Source organism: Citrus clementina, unplaced genomic scaffold, assembly GCF_000493195.1.
Source record: "Citrus clementina cultivar Clemenules unplaced genomic scaffold, Citrus_clementina_v1.0 scaffold_4, whole genome shotgun sequence".
Classification (NCBI taxonomy): domain Eukaryota; kingdom Viridiplantae; phylum Streptophyta; class Magnoliopsida; order Sapindales; family Rutaceae; genus Citrus; species Citrus x clementina.
Window position 1 is genome coordinate 21,392,920 of NW_006262274.1, and position 20,927 is coordinate 21,413,846.

At 36.1% G+C, this 20,927-nt stretch overlaps 2 protein-coding genes and 1 pseudogene across 3 annotated transcripts; 1 reads left to right on the forward strand and 2 right to left on the reverse strand.

The window, feature by feature from the left end:
* Window positions 1-166: 166 nt before the first annotated feature.
* LOC18043851 (mannosyl-oligosaccharide glucosidase GCS1) lies at window positions 167-8,913 on the reverse strand. 2 transcript variants are annotated; one of them, XM_006437995.2, is made up of 22 exons: window positions 8,518-8,913; window positions 8,366-8,439; window positions 7,870-8,121; window positions 7,562-7,736; window positions 7,067-7,153; window positions 6,863-6,931; window positions 6,630-6,726; window positions 6,426-6,508; window positions 5,999-6,106; window positions 5,094-5,215; window positions 4,834-4,941; window positions 4,668-4,741; window positions 3,674-3,799; window positions 3,005-3,072; window positions 2,175-2,324; window positions 2,042-2,092; window positions 1,799-1,855; window positions 1,146-1,295; window positions 933-1,024; window positions 713-822; window positions 525-588; window positions 167-435 (listed from the first exon to the last, which is right to left on the reverse strand). In XM_006437995.2, the coding sequence occupies exons 1-22, from the start codon at window positions 8,806-8,808 to the stop codon at window positions 291-293; spliced, it is 2,553 nt and encodes an 850-aa protein (XP_006438058.1). In that variant the 5' UTR covers window positions 8,809-8,913; the 3' UTR covers window positions 167-290. The 2 variants fall into 2 exon arrangements, with proteins under 2 accessions (XP_006438058.1, XP_024041587.1); XM_024185819.1 differs by lacking the exons at window positions 167-435; window positions 525-588; window positions 713-822; window positions 933-1,024; window positions 1,146-1,295 and adding an exon at window positions 1,306-1,705.
* A 1,332-nt stretch (window positions 8,914-10,245) lies between these two features.
* Window positions 10,246-18,046, forward strand: LOC112099187 (annotated as a pseudogene).
* A 383-nt stretch (window positions 18,047-18,429) lies between these two features.
* On the reverse strand, window positions 18,430-20,348 carry LOC18043853 (uncharacterized protein At3g27210). Its single transcript, XM_006437999.2, has 3 exons — window positions 20,016-20,348; window positions 19,175-19,252; window positions 18,430-19,035 (listed from the first exon to the last, which is right to left on the reverse strand). The coding sequence occupies exons 1-3, from the start codon at window positions 20,191-20,193 to the stop codon at window positions 18,626-18,628; spliced, it is 666 nt and encodes a 221-aa protein (XP_006438062.1). The 5' UTR covers window positions 20,194-20,348; the 3' UTR covers window positions 18,430-18,625.
* Window positions 20,349-20,927: the final 579 nt, after the last annotated feature.

Sequence of the window (20,927 nt, forward strand, 5' to 3'; positions counted from 1 at the left end):
AATTACTTGTTCTGTTCAAGTCAGAAAGCATTCTCAAAATTACCGACGCTTGAAAGTTTCTCATCAGATAACCTGTTACAAAACATGAGTCCCAGAAGATCCACCAGCCTTTCAATTCTCTCCTATAAGATTCTTATCATACCCAAAGAATGTGCTACCATCCAGATTGAACAGAACTGCTGCCATAAAATTACCCACTTTAATGAATATTGGTACATGGTTTCTCAGAGGTCTGAAGTATTTAACGCGTTCCCTTTCTGTTAGAAAAATCTTCTATATTGACTTGGAATTTAAGTTTCACCATAAACTTCACCCATAATCAATAGCACAAGCGCTGTCCAACCAGTGAACAGACGTGCGCCTTTTCCCTTACCCTTCTTCTGATCATACTGTTCCCACAGAAACCCAGTCTGATGGTAGTTGCGAACCACATTCCTGCAGCATAGAAGTGAAAATGTTGAAACTAATAGACAATTTCAGACAAGGGTTAGCCAATACTTATGCAATGCAGACATTGTGAATACCTAATCAGATTGCCCCTTAATTCATCATAGATGACTTCTGCTCTCTCTCTGTATGGTCCATTCACTGCAGGAATTTAACCATTTAATTCCGGAAAAGAAATATCGATGAAGACAGAATGTCTCTCAGAAACAAACAAAATTTTTGTTTTATTATTTGTTTTCTTCTTAATGGATGGAGAGGTTAGTACCTTGTGAGTAATAATAGAGTGCAGCAAGAATCCTATAGTTCATGTTCATCCAAATTGGACCTCTCCAATAAGGTGGATCATGCTCTGTGTTGTGTTTCATGTACAAGGAGCTGTAGCATTCAAGATAACATTTTACATTAACTCTAAAATCAGCATCAACTAAATTGATCATAGGATCTTAATTGTAAAAATAGAATACAACAAATGCATACACAATCACCTTGTTTTGGCAAGTGAGCGGAGTCCATAATCAGTCCATAAGATGCTCCTGTTAGAAATAAGATCAAGCTGTTTGTCCAGGATCCATGAATCCTGTATCACTCATGAACATGAGAGGTTTCTAACCATGTACCAAAGGTAACTAAGACAAGAGTCCCATCAAAGATCAACCAACAAAAACTAATTTCAGCATTAGGCTCCATAGGCAACTTACAGGTGGAATGATCTTCTCCATAAAAGGAAAAAGGCTGACATAACCAACGTGAGGAACCAACCTCAACTCCGGTTTTTCTAATACTTCCCGAACAAGCTCTCTAGCTGGATAATTATTTCCAACCTTTATTTCTTTCCAACTTAAACGAACCTAGAATGATTGACCAATAATCAATATTTGAGAGCAAATTTAGTAAGCTGAATGGTACTGTAATATTATAAATCAAACATTTCAAGGCACCATAATCTTTTTAACTGGAAATGGTCATCTAATCCCTAATCGTAGAACAAGAATTTTCTACCAAATTTTAGTACCTTGAGCATTGTTAACTTAAAGGACTGATATTCACAGCATGCACAGAAATGAAGTCTACATATTAAATGAACAAATAGGAAAAGTTTTCCTTTATTTTTTTCTTAAATTATAATAAATAGCTTCCAGACTTGAACAAGGTTGCAAGCATTAGGTACACAATCGTTAAGGCAACAGAAGAATTTTATCTTAAAAATCTGTATCAGTGCAACAATCTTGAAATATTGTTTCACAACTCCTGTAGAAAACTGTAAACATGTGCAATACAATTAGCAAGCAAAAGAAGTTAGCAATATAAGGCATGATATTCTGAGAGGAATAACAACAAAGAAGCAGCATACCTTTTCTGTATGATTTCCAAAATCTAAATAAGCTCCATGTGCAAAATCAAAATGAAGCTGGTAAAAGATAAAAAGAAAAATGGCAGTCATCAGTCGCCAGTATCAGAACCATCAAACATCATTGACTGCATGGAATTGTTTATTACAATGTAATACATCAGTATTACATGTAACCAACTAAGAACTTCTAACATGTGAAAGAATGTGAAATTGTTTCAGACAGAATGACAGAGATGAAGAAACCTGATTAAGAATTTCAAAATCTGAAAGCAGCGTAGCTGTTGAACCATATTCCTGCATCATTTCATTCCAAGGTCTGTCAAGTAAGAAAAGAAAAGAATTCCAGTGTTTCGATGATTATGTTTGCTCTTTATACCTTCTTGTGTTCACTACTGCTCTCAAACAACTCTGCAATGGAATGCAAGGAATCTACTGCAAGTAGCATCCAACATCTGAGATCCAAGTGGCGTTCTTCTTCACTTGGATGTGAAGCACGAGGATAGTCATCCAACCCAGAGGATAGAGTCTGCAGATGCCAGAAACGATGTCAGTTAACCACCATTTTTTCAACAATTGAAATTTAAGCAAGCCTACATTAGTAAGGAAAAACATCATCTGAGTGCCTGGATAAAATGATGATGAAATAATTGCTTCCAACTTCCAAGATGCTCCGAAGTGTTGATACAATTAACCACCATTTTTTCAACAATTGAAATTTAAGCAAGCCTACATTAGTAAGGAAAAACATCATCTGAGTGCCTGGATAAAATGATGATGAAATAATTGCTTCCAAGATGCTCCGAAGAGTTGATACAATTAAACATTCTAGATTGTGCTAATACTATGATGATGCAAATGAAGTTTTTCTAGGGTTATCAAAGGTTTCAATTCTAAAGTTGGAGGGTCTTTGTAAAGAATTTACAAGGCAATGGTTTATTGGTTATAAAAGGTGAAATGCAGATAGTTCATGGTTTATCTAACCAAGTTTTGTTAAGAAAAAATACAAGCACACTCTCTTTAATCCAAGATTGACCTATTATAAACTAAATTTTGGTAATATGACTTCAAAAAGCACAGAGAAAACATGAAGTTTATGACGAATCCAGAAAAGATACATGTCCAAAACAAAACAATTTTCTGTAAAATCATTAAAAAAGAAAAAGAATAGTTAAGGCCCTTGACATATTGTATGCTGAAGAATAGGACCTTGGGGTTTAGCTCACGTATAGTAGTGGTATCTCTTCCATGCCAAAAGTAACTGCTCATCTCCTTTCCTGTTTTGTAAAGTTGATACCCAAAATCAATGAGATCTCAGAGAAGTTAAATGTTGGCAGATTAATAATTGAAAATGTCTTCTTCTGACCTCATGATCAGAAGTTCAATTGAACATCTCAAAGAACCTCTAACAATTATTTAGGTTATAGTTAAAAACTCAAAAAAGCAAAATATCTGACAGCTTGGGAGGTTAACAAGAATCCTAGATCACTATTCTATGAGAAATATGTTTGTTAAGATCAATAAATACACGAGTTTCAAGAAATTGAAATGTTATATATTAAATATGAACAAATCTGCTACACTTGACTCAACCTACTCATTCCGCGGAACACAAAATAGTTAAGCACCCATTACAATTTTAAATATGAGAGAAAGAAATAGGTACAAGCATTTCCTGGTGTGGTATTTTGCTTTTGGAAAATTTCATCTCAAATTATAAGGCAGTTACTACCATATTTAAAGAAGAAAAGCAGCACTAGACATACAAATGTGAAGATCTCTGTCCTTTTGAAAAAATATACACACACACACAAGTGTGCAAACGACTCATGTATTCCAAATAAAGCTATAAAAGATTAAATAGAAACCTTGACGTACCTGACTGAGTAGTGTTGAACCACTGGAACCATGCTTCAAGCCGAACAAGAGCCCGCTCAAGGAAAGAAGAGATCTCATTGCTTTCAGTGGCAGTAAATTTGTTTTTCTTTATGGCATATATGAGTTCTAAAAGAAGCAAAGTTCCATACTTCTAATCAGATAAATGACAAAGTATGCCAGTAAATGTCAATAAGACAATATGGGGTATGAAGATTCTAGAGAAAAGATAAGATGTAAAATTTTCTAATCTCTAATCTCTGGTGGTCATTGTAAATAATCAGACAAACTAAATACATTTTAAAATGAATAACTTCTTCATTCATTGCAGCGTTAAGAGAACGGAGGAGGGATCAATAATTTATACACACTGACTTTCGAGGATACTTAGCTCATATGATTACAAATAGTCCCTTCAAATCTATTGCAATATCTAAAGTTCATATGATTGATAATTTGATACAGGTTATGAGATCTATGCCAAAAATCAATAATATGTTAAGCAGGTTTTCACATCCGCCAAATGATTGCCTTTTTAGCTTGAAAGTAAAATCAGGTGTGACTGAGAAATTAAAATTTTGAAATGGATCAAATCCAAGAACTTAGTTTCAAATTGCGTTCCAAGCACAGCAATAGACCTCCCAAATTAAACAACAGATTCCTAAAATCTCAAATGGCGAACCAAAAGTTTCAATCCAATTTTCAATGGAAGTATTGTCGGCTTAGAAAGTTAAATCTAACTTTTATAATATTCACATTTAATAGTTAATTGTCATAATGGTCTAATAAGGTCATGATTCTACTAGACTCAAAGGAGGCTGGGAAATATAGAGGGTTCCTCCAACTAAAAATGATTTGTAGTGCGTACCCCCAAGAAATTCTGGCATGCCCTAAAATGTCCAAATTATTATCATCAATATAAGCATCACGAAGTTTATGATGAAATTTAAACATTCAAGGTCAATCATTGCAAAGTTTAATTGGAAGAAAAGCTTACCGCGCAAAACCAAAAATAAAGTTGGCGGATTTCCATTAGTTGGATGCTGAAGAACAAATTCCTCTGGGACTTTACTGCAATTACACCAGAATGACCTTTCAGAATACTGTGCTGGATAATATTACTGTAAGGTTCTGCATTTAACTGAACAGGATGCTTGAGATACCTTAGAGCTTCAGCACCCAAAATCTGCTCTCGTGGAATCCAACCATCAGTATTCATCAGATCTAACCAGTGTCCAAGAATATCCAAACATATATGGACATCCCAACGCCTGATCAACATTTGATACACAGAACTTGAATAACTTAGTGTGTGTATGCATTTTGGCTGAAATTTTTACAATCATTTCCAAAACGCGCAGCAACAGGAAATAGCTATAAAAAGAAATGGAACATACATGAGACAAAAAACTAGTCAACCAACCAGATCAATAATTGATGAAACCCTTCATCCCAGAGAAATCCCCTAGGAAAGAAAGGTCGACTTGGGACAGCGGTATAAAGCTCGGCTGGCCAGTATAGAAGAAAATTATCATGATTTTTAAGCTGCAAGACAAAATGGCCCACTGTATGACTTTGTCAGATATAAAAATTCAGGAAGTTGAATATATAAATAATTCTTTATTGGTGAAGATGTTATGTCGAAAGGGTAACAGTGTATATTCCATCCATTATCCTTTTATTAACATCTCTCACATCTTCTACAGTCAATTCTGGAAACAGATCACTGAATATACAGTATACTATTCCGATTTCCTACAGAAGCCGATCAAATATCAACAGATTGGACAAAAGGAACACACAAGTGTCTGACCACTTACAAATAATTTTCTCACTACTTATTTCTTATTTTCTTTATATTTACTACTTTCCTGAACACTGAAAGCCAATACCAAAGGGAATCCATAAATACACTGAATGGCTGATAGATCATTATCCAGCAACACAATAGTATTCAATTAGTTGATGCCAAGAAAGATCCATAGAAGGGGATATATGACTACTGAAAGCATCTTGAAATTTTCTTTTCTTTTCAGAAAAAAAAAATTGTCAATCAAAGAAAAATATTTTGTCATTCTTACATACCATTCCAGATTTATGTTCTCACAAGATTGTTATTGGAAAACGAGAAAGTAACTTGACAGACTAAAACATTAATAATTGATTACAACCTAAGACTTGCTCAATTTGGGACAAATTAGTAACATAACTCTGCAATATGTTATAATGAATAAAATCTGTTAGATTATTATGAAATGACAAATTCATCAATTCAGAAATTCATACATCACTGTTAATGAACACACAAAACAAATATAATTCACTCACTTTAGTATTTTTTGGTAGTGAAACTTTTGACTGGCCATAGAAATAGCCAATGCCACCTAACATGTTCCCAATAGCAGCCTTCCCGACAACCACTGATTCAGAATCAAGCTGAAACAAAATGTTGTCATCTTAGCATCTTCTGTATTAAGAATAACAAAGATTCAATTGAATCAAAGTGAAATTTCAAGCAAAAAGCATATAACTTTTTCATTGTCGTTGGAATGATTGGAAATTCCCACTGAAGCAAATGTCTTTCAGTGTTTATCAAAAGAAAAAGACAAACTTGGATTTTCCTCAAATCATCAACACATTACACCTCCCATTTCAACATCCCCTAAATTTATCCCATAAAAAACGGGTGATAAGCTCATTTCATAATGTTCAATTTTCAAATAATCACAGATATACTCCATAATATTAACATTACCTTGGCAGCCATTTTGAAGCAATTCTCAAATTTGGCATCAAATTCACTTTGCTTCTCTTTTAGTAGACTGGTTAGCAAGGTACCTAAAGGGCAGAAAACCAATATGAAACAACACATGAAAAAAAAACTTCTGTTCATGGAAACCAACATGAAAAACTTCCTTGAATTCAGGAAAGACTTGAAAACATAGAACTGTAAAGAAACCTGTTAGGCTGCTTAGACGTTCCTCTACCCTTGAGGTTTTGACGCCAGTTCCAGATACAAAAGCAATATCTGCTTTGAATGGAATCCTGGCAGAAATCTGCATAAGCATTAAAAACCCCAATCCAAATTTAGGCAAGGACTGAAACCAGAGATAAAAATCAAGACTTTGAAATTCTTAAGATACTTTGATGAACTTCAGAGTCACTCAGACCATCAATCAATGAAACACATACCTGAAAAACTAAAATATTTGGAGAACTAACAGATGTGTCACTTAGCTGCAGTCGATTGAACGTTGTAGCCTGGTAAACACACACAGAGAAATATAGAAATGAAAACAAGAATTCCAAAAGAAACTTGAAAAATGCCCAGTCCTTCTAACAATATAACTGATTATGGTATTCAAAAACTAAGGTGCTCACGGCAATCTAACATACTTGAGCCGCAAGATTTTCCAGGACAAGATCAGATAAGTTATGAATGTGAGGAGTCCTGAAACCAGAATAATGGACTTCCAAACTTTCCTGCAAAAAGGATATAAAAAAGAAGTTGGATTGAAATCAACATCCAAGAGAAGAAGCGAAAACATGATTGCTAAGTATTAACAATATTATGATGATAGTTATCACATAATTGGCTAGTGAGGAAAATTGGTGCAAATTACAAGGTGAGGCAAGGTGAAAGACAAATACATTGATATTTTATTTTCACGGAAAAATTACTAAATACATTCTAAATACCTCCTAAAGCTAATGTTTTCGTACATATTCAGAGTACTCTTTGAAACCTTTACCATGACTTAGATAGAACCAAGATATTGAAGAAAAAAAGGGTAGCAAAAAGAAATATGATTTTGAAACAGGGAAAATCAGTCACTTCACAGTTCATCATTGCCTAGAATGAAAAATCATTGCACTCCATTGCCAGATTACCATTCCTTTTAAGTGTAGCTGCCAACCTCCAATATCTGCTCGAGAACCTATTGCCAGGAGGGAACTCTCATGAATATCGAACATATCTCTACCCAAACTTAGAGCATTTCCATCTTCATCAGCCACATAGAAAAATAGATATCCAGTTCTCTGCATATTGTTATTCCACCTAGATCTGTGAATTGACCATGGCCACATTAATCATGTCGCAAATCATGAAATAATCTAATGAATAAGCCTATTATGTACCAAACACATTGTACACATACAAGTGACCGGATTCTAAACCTGCAGATCATACTACTTACTCCTCACTTTGCAAGTCAAGTCGGACAGCCCAATCTCCTCCATAGCCACTGCCATCACCCTTAGATTTCAGGAAACTTGTTTCCAAGGTCAGGTCTTGGTCAACCAGAAGTTGATGTCCAAAATCACGGCCATTATGACGTGTCCAGCCATATTTGCTCAGCTCATCAGAGTCTTGGCAGACATGCCGCAAGTGATACCTCCCATCCTTCACACCAAGCCACATCAACCCAGCTACCAAAGAACGAGGCGTCCTGCCAGTCAGTAACCACAACAATTTCCATTACATATGTAATCATTACTCCGACAAGGAAAAAAATATATATTTAACAGCATACTAATCTGAAGGACATGTCAGCAAATAATAGCTTAGCTTCTAAAATATATATTAAACTCTGATCATCAAATCCTTCTTTCCACTAGAATGGCTACATAGAGAGTGCTATAATATGAAAAAAGTTTTTCAAGAAAAATTTGATCGTCAATAAAATGAAATACCTGGCGCGAATGCCAAGATAAACATGAGGGCGATAAGTACCCCAGTACAAGCTCTCTTTATGCTCACCTTGAAACTATTAAAACAGAATAACGTATTAGTAAAAAAAGAAAAGAAAAGTGCAAATACAAATTAACACAAAAATGAAAATTACCATAGGAAGGTCCATGAGTTTGGGAGCAGGAAACGGCGTGATGACTCTAGGTGTCTCAGGTCCTTGATCGGGATTTACGAGACGATAAATCAGGAACCAAATTATAAAGAATGTAAAAACGGTGAAACCTAGCAGCGTTTTGATGTTAACGTTGAGAAGTCGGAGTGAAGTGTGATCTCCACTCGTATTTCTACGGTGATCCCCTGCGTTACGGAGAGGCCCGTCTTCATTGGCGTCTGTTTTGGATTTGATTCTGCTTCGGGCACTACTTCTTCGGCCGCTTCCAGTCATCTTCTGAGATTCAAGTTTATTAATTCATTAATTTAGCTCAAGGTCAAGATGAACAAATGATTTGAGTGGCTTTCCAGTGTTTTACAGAGTACATGAACCGGAGCTGACGAGTATCAATTCTAACGGGGTGGAAGTGGAACTGGCGGAAATGCATGGGAATCGTAGGCTGGGCTGGGTCGCTGGACTCAGAGATTCGGCCTTAGCCAGGCCCGGCCTTATTTTTTAAATATTTTAAGGCCCACGTTATTTTTTCTCACTTGTTTACTTGGAGGCCGCTCGTTGCCGTGATGAGGTGCATGAGCATGAAATATTTGCGAGGGAAATTGTCGCAGGTTTGTCCACAAATGTTAATAGTCTTTACTAAATACAAACAACTTTATCTTGAAAATTTGCAATATTTTTCAAACGTCAATCGACTTTCTCTTGATAGTTTAGAGCTTCTATTCCGTGTAGCAACGGTGGCGTAAAAGCCACAACACCGGTTGACCAAAATGAAGCCATAATCTATATCACCTCCTCTGCATTACCTCTCGTCTTGGTTTTCTTTCGCCAAGTGCAGATGTTTGTGCCTTAATTTTTTTCTTTACCCACTAAAAATTAAACTCGCCATATACGCTGTAAATTTTAATCCCTTAATGCGTGAATTATTGATTTATTTTTCTTTCTAGAGTAAGTTTACTTGATACATGGATTTATGAACACTTGCCAGTTTCTTTCAGTATCAAGTGACTCTTCAACAGACTAAAACTCATTAATCTTCACTCCACTAAAATCTGTCTCTAGTTCCCAACAGGTTGATAATGATGAAGTTCTGCGCAGCCAAGCTTTAGGATAAGTATTTTCGCCAAGGTTACTGTCAGAAAGTCGTTGCTACAAGATGAGTTGATGAATTTTTTAACTTTTATAGTCTTCTAACTATTTTTTTATTATTCGTAGAGATTTATCTCATTCTATATTTATTAATAAATAAATTGCATCGACCCAGCAAGCCCTTGAAAAAGTTTGTTTTGACACGTTGAGGTGATTGAGATCAATTAAAACTTGGCCCCTTGAAACAGCAATCTGAAGCAAAATAAATGATGGCTCCTTAGCAGATTGAGTTTACTAATATATAACCAGAACAGAATGACTGTTAAAATATAAGTATATGCTACAATGTCGACTTCTATGAAATTCAGAGGAAAAGAATTATATATATATCGAAGTGTTGAATTCATATTCCTCCAACATTAAATTGAATATAAAAAATATTTTCTGACTCTAAATAGACATTCGGTGGGACTAATTTGATTCTGATTATTAATTGTCTAATCAACTCTGATGAATATGGGAGAAACTAGGATGGAAAGATGTAGTTAATATAAAAAATGACTAAGAAACTGTCAATCCTTTATGTTAAATTAGTAGCATCTGTCTGTTTGCTATCCAAAAGCAGAAATGGCTGGCAGGAATTCAACTTTTCAACTTGTTGTTCTGTTGCTTGTTCTCTTAATTAAACCTCTTTTTCTTGCAGCCATAGGGATAGGGTCCAATTATGATTGTGGCAACTTCAGTATCAGATGCACTGAGAGGGAGAGGGAAGCTCTACTTAAATTCAAAGAAGGTATTATAGATCCTTCGGCTCGGCTTTCATCTTGGGTTGGCGACGATTGCTGCTATTGGTTTGGTGTAGGCTGCAGCAACCAGACAGGCCATGTCTTACGGCTTGACCTTGGAAATTCCTTAGACTGTTCGTTCCTAGATTACGGAGCAAACGCATCATGCCTCTATGGTGGTGAGTTAGATCCTTCTTTGCTTAACTTGACAGACTTAATTTATTTGAACCTTAGTCGTAGATATCTCGACCTCTCTGTAGCATCCCTCAAGGGAGTGGTTCCCTCTAGTCTTGGGCATCTGTGAAACTTATTGTACCTTGATCTTTCATTTCCATATCCTGAGAAGCTATGTGTCTCAGATTTAAACTGGCTCTCTGGTCTCTCTTCTTTGCAATACCTCCGTCTTGGAGGCATTGACCTAAGTAAAGCAACAACTAATTGGCTGCAAATTGTAAATACACTTACCGGCCTTTTGGAGTTGCGCATGAGGGACTGTGAACTTCAGAATATCCCTCATTCTCTTTCATTTATTAATTTTACTCTACGTTCCAGCCTTGATCTCTCTCGTAACCATTTCCAGAAAAGTCCAATACCGGAATTTGTATATTCGCTCAAGAAAATGAAGCTCCTTGACCTCTCTGAATCATCCTTCAGTGGAATGCTGCCCCCTAACATTGGGAATCTGTCAAATTTGCAGTACCTCGATCTCTCTTATCAAAATTTGAAAGATTATCAAATTACGAAAGAGCTGTGAGTCTCAGATTTAATTTGGCTCCCTGATCTTTCTTCGTCGCGGTATCTGCATTTAGAAGGCATGAAACTTAGTAAGGTGACAAACTGGCTGCAAGTTGTCAACGAGCTTCCATCACTTGTGGAGTTGCATCTGAGCAACTGCCAACTTAATTTCCCTCAGTCTCTACCATTTCTTAATTTTACTTCACTTTCCATCCTCGAACTCTCTTATGACAATTTCAACTCTCAAATCCCTCAATGGTTATTCAATATAAGTACTTTGGTGACCCTCAACCTTCGGAGCAGTCAACTTTCAGGATCTATTCCTAAGTTTCCACCTGGTAAAATGTGTAACTTGCGCAGGTTGGATCTTGCAATCAATGGGTTTAGCGGCGAAAAAGAACAGTTCATACAGACTTTGTCAGGATGCAATAACAGTACCTTGGAGACCTTAGAAACTCAACGGTGATTTACCTGAATCCTTGGGGAGCCTCAGGCATTTGAGATATCATGAACTCTCACGAAACTCTTTCTCTGGTCCACTTCCAACATCTATACGAAATTTGTCGTCTTTGAGAGCAATCGGCATATCTTTTAACAGAATGAATGGGACGATCTCGGAAAATATTGGACAACTTGCAGAGTTAGTCGCATTGAATCTATATCGGAATTCATGGAAAGGTATTATCACAGAAAATCATTTTCAGAATCTCACAAAATTGAATTCTCTTTACTTGTCATCTTCAAACAAATCTTTGGTTTTCACAATGAGATCCGATTGGATTCCTCCCTTCAGTCTACGACAGATGGCAATTAATGATTGCCAATTGGGTTCTGCATTTCCTTCTTGGCTTAAAACTCAGGCAAGTGTTTTTAAACTAACATTATCAAATGCTGCCTTCTCAGACACTATACCCGATTGGTTTTGGGGAGTAATATCACAGGTTTAGTGGTTGGACCTTTCATATGATCAACTAAGACGAGTGCTTCCCAGGTCAATAAATATCAGTTCTAATACTTTTGCTGGTAGTCATGGAAGTATGGACTTGGGATTCAACCATTTTGAAGGTCCACTCCACTCTGGTCAAATTTGAGAAAGCCCTCCTTGAGGAGCAATTTTCTCTCTGGAGCAATCCCCCTGAACACAGGCCATGAAATGTCAACATTGGAAGACCTAGACCTTTCCACAAACATCCGAAATGGCACCATTCCACCATCCATGCGTAAAATGAGGGATTTGACCTTTCTCGACTTGTCAAACAATTATCTCTCTGAAGAAATACCTTCAAACGCTGGCAGGTTCTGTAGAAACCGAGTGTCATTGACCTGTCAAACAACAAATTTTTTGGAGGAATTCTGAGTTCTCTTTGCTCACTTCCTTCACTTTATTGGTTGAGACTGGGAGGTAACAATCTTTCAGGGGAGCTCTCTACCTCTTTGCCAGATTGCAGTCGCTTAACAGCTCTTGATATTGGAGGCAATAGATTCTTGCAGCTCCCTAGTACCTCAATGGTTATTCAATACAAGTACCCTTGAAAGAGTCCAAATTTCTCGTTGTGAAAATTCCGCAGGGGAACCTGTGTAACTTGCATTCTTTAGATATTTCATACAATCATATCACTGGTGAAATAAAAGAACTCACAAATGCTTTCTCTGCATGCAATGTAAGCACCCTGGAGACCTTAGACTTGGCTTCAAATAAACTCGGTGGTAATTTACCAGATTCCTTGGGAAACTTATTGTGTTTGGAATATCTTGGCCTCTCTGAAAATTCATTCTTAGGTTCCCTTCCAACATCTATAGGAAATCTGTCCCATCTGAGAGCACTGTACTTGTCTTTTAACGTGATGTCTAGGATTATTTCAGAAAATATAGGACAACTTTCAGAGCCATATATGTTGGATCTGTATGGGAATTCTTGGGAAGGTATCATTACTGAAAAGCATTTCCGAAATCTCTCAGGGTTAGATTATCTTACCATATCATCTTCAAATAGCTCTTTAGTTTTCAATATTAGACATGATTGGATTGCTCCTTTCAATCTGTATACCATCAGGGGCGGAACCAGACTTCTGGTTCAGGGGTTGCCGAAATATGTCACAAGTCCAAATTTTAGCTAGCGACTAATTCGTAATCTAAAATTTGAAGTTTAAATTAAAAATAATGAACATGCACAAAAGGATTGTGAAAGAAAAATGAAAGTAAGGTATCATTCAAGTCTCAAATTACATGAAAATATAAAATAATTGTATCTTCTACTACATAATTTAACATATATTAAAAGCGAACTTTACGTTCTTTCATATCCCTAAAATCATCTATGACTGATTCCATACTAATTTTCTTGGCAATATCTCTCTCAATGTATGTGATCAATGTGTCTGTGAGAAAATCATCATTCATTTTGTTGCGAAGTCTAGTCTTGACAATACGCATAACTAAAAAAAATCGTTCAATAGTTGTTGTAGAAACTGGAAGAGTAAGCACCAACACAATTATTCTGTAGACAAGTGGATATATTGATGATTTTCTAATTCGTACCAACCATTGACATAAATTAGAAAGAGATGATAAATTTTTGAACTCTGGATTTTGAACAACATTATAATTATAATGATCAAGTTGCACTCTCATATATATCTTTTCATTATCTGTGAAGTCATCTCGATAAAACTTATCAACCAATTGACAAATTTCATCAATTCTAAAAAAATTATATCCCTTCTCGAGGATCCAAGACTGAGCTAAGCATAAGCAACTCTACTGAGCTATCATTAAATCGAATATTTAATTCTTGCAATTGAGAATCTATTGCTGCATAAAAAATATTTACCTGATAATGTTGTTCCATAGCAAAGTTATCTTCTTGATTACGAGCTCCTACCTTGCCTTGTAATATAACGAGCATTCATATCTGGAATGTCAATATTGTGTGCCTTACAAAAAGAAATCACATTCTCCAATAAATTATGTCATTCTTCATCTCTCATTTTCTGCAAAAGTACTTTAGTGGATGAAACAAGGCGCATGGCATTAAGAATGTCCTGTGATTGACATTGTAAAGCTTGAGAAAGCAAATTAGTCACCGCCATGATATTTTTCATGAAATGTAAAACAAAGACAAATTCAAATGAAGTTATCGCTTCATAAGCTGCATCTGCATCTGCCCGTGATGCATATGTGACTCTATCCTCCACAAAATTAATTAAAACTTCACATGTTGCACTAAACATATTTATCAAACTAGAAACTGATTTGAAATGAGAACCCATCGAGTTTCACCAACCCGTTGTAAGATTCCAACTTGATTAAGCTATTTACCAGTCACATGTTCATCAAGAGCAAGCATATGTGCAATTTCATTTCATCAGCTTTAGCATGTTTCAGCTCATCATTACGCTTGCAAGATACACCAACAATATTCACAACAGAAATTAATTTTGTAAAAAATTGATGCACATGAATTACCACTCGAGATGTTGCAATTAATGCTAATTGTAACTGGTGTGCTAAACAGTGAATATAATAAGCACATGGACAATCTTTTAAAATTAAAGCGTGTAAACCATTCCATTCACCTTGCATATTACTTACACCATCGTATCTTTGGCCTCAGATGTTTTGAATGTCTTAAGTGTGATTAGACAATACAAAATATCTCTTTTTTTTCAAGGTTTGTGCTGAAGTCTCAAAGACATGAACTAGCCCAAAAAATCGTTTTCTAACAATTCTATCCTTATCAACAAATCTCAAAACTATTGTCATTTGTTCTTTCTTTAACTCATCGCGAGCTTCATCAACAAATTATGCAAAACTTTGCATCCCCAATTTCCTCTCTAATTGTCTTTCTAACTTTCATTGAATAAATGTACAAAATTTCTTTTTGAATCTTTGATGTATAAATTGCATTTCTAGGAGCTTTTGATATAAGGTCAGCAAATGTTTTATTATTTTCAACCAACTCTTCCAATAGTTCAAGAAAATTTCCACGATTATCTGAAGATTCATTTTCATCATGACCTCTAAAAGCGGAACCTTGAAGTGCAAGATACCGAGATGCTCTAATTAAGAACTTAAGCCGCAGTCGATTATCGGCAACATCTTGAGTAGTATACTTATGAAAAACATGTTGAATATGTTGAGATTGATTCATTAAATCCTCACATGATTTTTCGGTACGTTTATGAGCAGAGTCGGGATCGGTGGCCACATGGTTTAGAAAAGCACATTTTTTACCTCTCACTTTCCCCCAAGTTCTAAAACCATATATCGTGAAAGCTTTTGCTCCTTTATTGTAGCATCATTTACAATAGAATATTCCAACCAAGTGGGAAATAGAGAATACCATGAACTTTGAAAGTTGCAACCATGATCTCCAGATTGCGGGTTTTTTGAACGTATAGGTTGGTACAGACTTGCTCGAATATAAGCTCGTCGAATTTCATCTTGTTGATTAACAAGATAGCTCCATATTTGACGACGCAGTCTTGGATCACGCTATAAAGAATTAACATCAACTTCATTAGTTTTAATTCTTGAAGATTTTGTTAGTCGATTTTCAGAAATTGGGGGTTTAGGATTAGATACTGATGGTAATTGTGTATCTGCTTGAGTACTTTGTAGATTTTTTCTCTTGAAAAATTTATCAATCGTTTGCTTTTTCATCTGTAAGAATTAAAATAACAATCATTATAATCCAACAATGAAAATTAACAATGAATATATCTTACTTACAAATAAATATACAATAAGGCTCATCTTCTAGAAAAAAAAAAAAAAAACAACAAAAGCTCTAATCTTCTTACAAATTTTCACAAATAAATTAAATGGATTGTGTATCATGATGCTTCATACCTTAAAACTGAAAATATAATGATCAGCCGACTCCAAGCAGATGTAGAGAGTAAGATCCAAAGCAACGAACAGATGCAGGTTGATGGGTGGCTTTGCAAAGTCAGGAACGAGATTGGGGGCGTAAGGTCAGGAAAATAGTTGTTAAAAGTCAAAAAAAGATGGGTGGCCCATGTTTTTTTTTTTTAATTATTTATAATTTTAAAATTTTGAAGTATGTAAAAAAATTTTTTTTTTTGAAAAAATGGGGGTTGGCCCGGGCACCCACGTAATTCCGCCCCATGACAATTAGTTCCTGCATTTCCTTCTTGGATTAGAACTCAGGTGCACATTTCTGAAATTACAGTGTCAAAATGTGCAATTTCAGTTACTATACCTGATTGGTTTTGGGGATTATTATCGCATATTTAGTGGTTGGATCTCTCGCATAATCAGTTAAAAGGAGAGCTTCCCAAGTCTATACATGTTGGTAATGTTCTTACAGCATGGATTAATTTGGGATTCAACCGGCTAGAGGGTTCATTTCCACTCTGGTCAAATGTGTCAAATCCCTCAGTGAGGAACAATTTACTTACTGGATCAATTCCCTTAGATATTAGCAGAGAAATGTAAATACTGAAACGTCTAGATCTCTCTAGAAGCCTTCTAAATGGTACCATTCCACCATCCATGAGTGAAATGAAGAATTTCTCTTTTCTCGACTTATCAAACAATAATCTATCTGGAGAAATCCCTTCAAACTGGGAGGGTCTTGAGGAACTGATGGTTAAAGACTTGTCAAACAACAGCCTATCTGGAGGCATTCCAGCCTCCTTTTGTTCACTACCTTCACTTGTGTGGCTGAAACTCAGCAAGAATGATCTGTCAGGGGAACTTTTTGTAGCTTTACAGAATTGTACAGCCTTGTTAGCCCTTGAAATCGATTCTTTGGAACCATACCGATAAAAAGAAACATATTCTTTCTGTCATATTTAGGACTTTGACCTAACATGTTAACTGGAAGCGTTCCAGAGCAGCTGTGTCTATTCTCATATCTACACATCTTGGACCTTTCTCATAATAATCTATCCTGATCCATCCCCAGCTATCTAAGCAATCTAAAAGCTTTGAAGATATGGGCACGCTTCTTAAATTTCCACCCTCAACCCGACAGGGCTTTCTACCAGGCTGTTGATTTGGTTGTGAAAGGAAGACAAAATGATTATATGAAGATCATCCCAATTGTTAATGTCATAGAAGACCTCTCAAGCAATAGCTTGACCGGAGAGGTACCAAATGAGATGGCAAATCTGTCAGCACTGGGTTCCCTGAATTTATCACGGAACCATCAGGAAGGATACCAGAGAATATTGGAAGCTTGCAAAAGTTGGAAACTCTTGACCTCTCAAGCAACCATCTTTCGGGTCCAATTCCTCCAAGCATGTCTTCAATGACTCGTCTGAGTTTGAACTTGTCATACAACGATTTGACAGGTCCAATTCCACTAACCAAACAATTCCAAACCTTCAATGATCCATCCATTTACATGGGTAATGCTGACCTTTGCAGTCCTCCATTCACAACCAAATGCTCATCAGACCTTAGGAATGCTGGAGTGGAGGATGGAGAAGTGGAAGATGAAGATGGATCTGAAGAGCTATTGTTTCTATTTGAGCATGGGACTCGGATTCATTATTGGATTCTGGACTTTCTGTGGAGCTTTGAAAATCAAAAACTCTTGGAGAAATGCCCTATTTTAAGTTCATCGATGAAATGAAAGATTGGTTTTGTGCAGCAATTGCAATTTGTATGGCGGCTTGTCTTCAGAAGAAGGTAGATGTTGAAGGACAACCGAGGTCATCAGTGACAGGTAAGAATACATTTTTGAATTATTTTACGGTGGTTTCTGAAGTTTTCACTTACTCTAAATCTTAAATCTTGTTTTCTTTTGTGTGGTCACAGCAGAATCATGGTGAGCAGAGTCGTTAGCGGAAGACCGACGGAGTTCAGATTCAGTTGAAGAATCTAGAAGGAACGATGAATTCATTTGCATTGGACACTCCCATGCTCCTCCTGGTTGACTCTCTCTTTGTCCGTTTTTCCTCTTTTGGGCCAATTATTCTTTTGTATCTTCTAGTCACTTGTTTTTGCCATTCATGATGATGAAGATTACACACTAAAGACGCGATTGGGACAGCTGCTCCCCATGCCTATTCTAGGGAACTAAACGCGCTATAAGTGGATTAGAAATTGTAATGGCCCATTTTTCATGCAAGATTGGGGTTCCTACCTCTTCGAAATTCAAGACACTGACCTCTATCTCATTTCCAGATTATGGTAAACTGATATATAAATTTAGACGTATCATAGAATCAAACAGTAACAAGATGCTGCCTTCCCCCTATTGATGATTGTGGATGACTTAAGAACTCCAAAAAGAAACTCAAAGATGGATTATGAGGATTACCATAATTTAATAACTGAGTATAAATTTCCAAAGACAAACCTCCAATTACTTGCAGGAATATATTGATACACAAAGCTCGGTACATAGATCACGCTACATCTTTTCTGGCGAAGAAAAATTGAAATGGGATTTCAGGTTTTTGCTTCATACGCCTATGGTGGTTAAAAAGCTTAATTATCTTCCCAAGCTTAATTTACCGTCCATCCGTGTTTGCTGAGCTAAGCCTCTTTTTTCTCTCAGAAAAGCTCCGACTCCGCATAAAACTTGGAATGCAGCATTGAGCAGACTGGATTGAGTTCTCTTTCCTGTCATGGGAAACTCTGTATGGAGTTGTTTCACTGCTGCGAGTGAATGGATTCCTAGTAGATTTTGGTGGAGAAATGGTTGGTATTGCTTCATTATGGCCAGGTAAATTTTGATTCCCATTGGCAGGGTTATCACCGAAACTCTCGCGAAAGAGCTCAAATAGCATAGGAGAGGGTTTAGATATAGAATCAGGTACACTGTCCGTATGAGGAATTTTATCAAGTTGAGGTTGAGGAGCAGGATCTCCTATGAAGCTTTTCTCATGGACTGGAGTGCTACCACGAGATGGGGTCAGATCTGCACAAATATAGACTAGTTAGAAAAATTCAAGATGAAAGCTTAATCTTGAGAATAATTATCAGTAGAGGATGAGGATCCAAAAAAAAAAAAAAGCTCCACTTAAAATAAAAAATTCCTGCTACAAACTTAATCTGACCTCCATTGACACTGAAGTAATCTTCACAATCAGAGTCTAACCAGGGATGGGAATCAAGAAAGGCTTCCTCTGTGTTACCTGTAAAGAAAATATGCATATTCCAGATCAGTAGCAAGCATAAACCCTCGGTAAAACAATTTATTAAAGTATAGAAAATTAAGTTGCCAAATATTTCTACAATAAAAGAAGATGGAAATTATTCTGTGACCCAAACATATTGCTGAAGAGAAGACAATCTATTGAAGTTATGGACTACATTTTGCAAATATTTTCTAACAAAAATTACCAACGACACAAAATCCATTATTCTCTATCATGTATTGCGCATTTGATTTATACATCTATAATGCTTGCTAATTCAATTGCCATAAGAATTTTACCTTTATGAGATTATCAAAGAAAGAAAAAAACATATAAATTCAGTAACAAAACATTTCAACAATCGGAGAACTACCAAGTACTTGCAATATTCAGCAGCAGATATTCTAAAATCTAAAACTCATTTCTATAGTGATACTTCTTAAATAAACTCCCGAGATACAAGTGACAATATTATCAATGAGTATGTGCCTCTCAGAAAGCTGGCTACTTTTTCTGCCATAGATCATAACCAAGCAAGCTCAGGCGCATACTGATTCCCACCAAGACACTCAATACATAAAGTCATCATAATAGAAATACACAAATATGCTAGGGGAAACAAAAGTTGTTGACTCAAAATCAAGAAGGACAAAGAAGCATAAGCCCAACATATAAGATCTAAGCATACAAAATACTTACAATCATGACCAACAACGTATGTATGACTTATGAGAAGTAAAAAAGAATGACGGAATCATACTCAAGTCTCGGAAGCTATCCGCTTGTCCCATTGCTGACGTCTGAGGCAAGAAGCTTTGTCCAGCACCAGCAGCCATGTGTTGGTCAGTCTTGACTGTCTTGTTCTCCTTAACGGGTGATTGAATTTGGACAGTGAGTTTCATGTCTGTGCTTTTATGACTTGAAACACAGTTACCCATTTCTTGAACCAAACTCTAAAGTGTATGGCTATATGCTATGCATTCATCACAGCAAATTCAAAACTCTCTTCTTTTCTAACTGCAAGAAAGAGAAGAAAAAGAAAACAAAAGAGAGACTCTTGACACTGTTGGTTTGCTTGAAGGAGGAGATGAGACATAAGTTGTTAAAACAACTAAAGTCTATAAGGAAGGAGGGAGTTGAAAGTTGATTGGTCTTGAAAGCCAAGTAATGGCATTTACAGACATGGGACCCCTTTCATTTCACCATCTTATTTATTTATGTTTGACAAAGTTATGGGTAAATTTGGATGGCTCTGCGCAAAGCGACAGTAACGAAAAGTAGCTTTTTGGTTGGTTCCATTATTTATCTTTAGAAAGTCATCATTATTGTGCTAATAATAGCATTCTGACTTTTGCAACTACAGTGTTTAACTGTTACTACCGCACAAAAAATCTATGGAACTGGAAACAAAATATGCGAATCTCTTCTTTATCATTTCCCGATCAAATCTTTTCCATCCAAAATGAAAAAAAAAAAAGACAGCGAGAGTTGCGATTGTATATCTTTTTCAATGCAGGTAGAAAAGGAAAGAAGAAAATCAATAGGAATATATATTTAGAGTAATGATCTACTGATGTTACTCATATATATTTAGTTAGTGAGTGATGTTATAGTGGACAATCTAATTAATCCACCAATTTCAATCCTTTTCATAGTAAGTTTCAAAATTGCA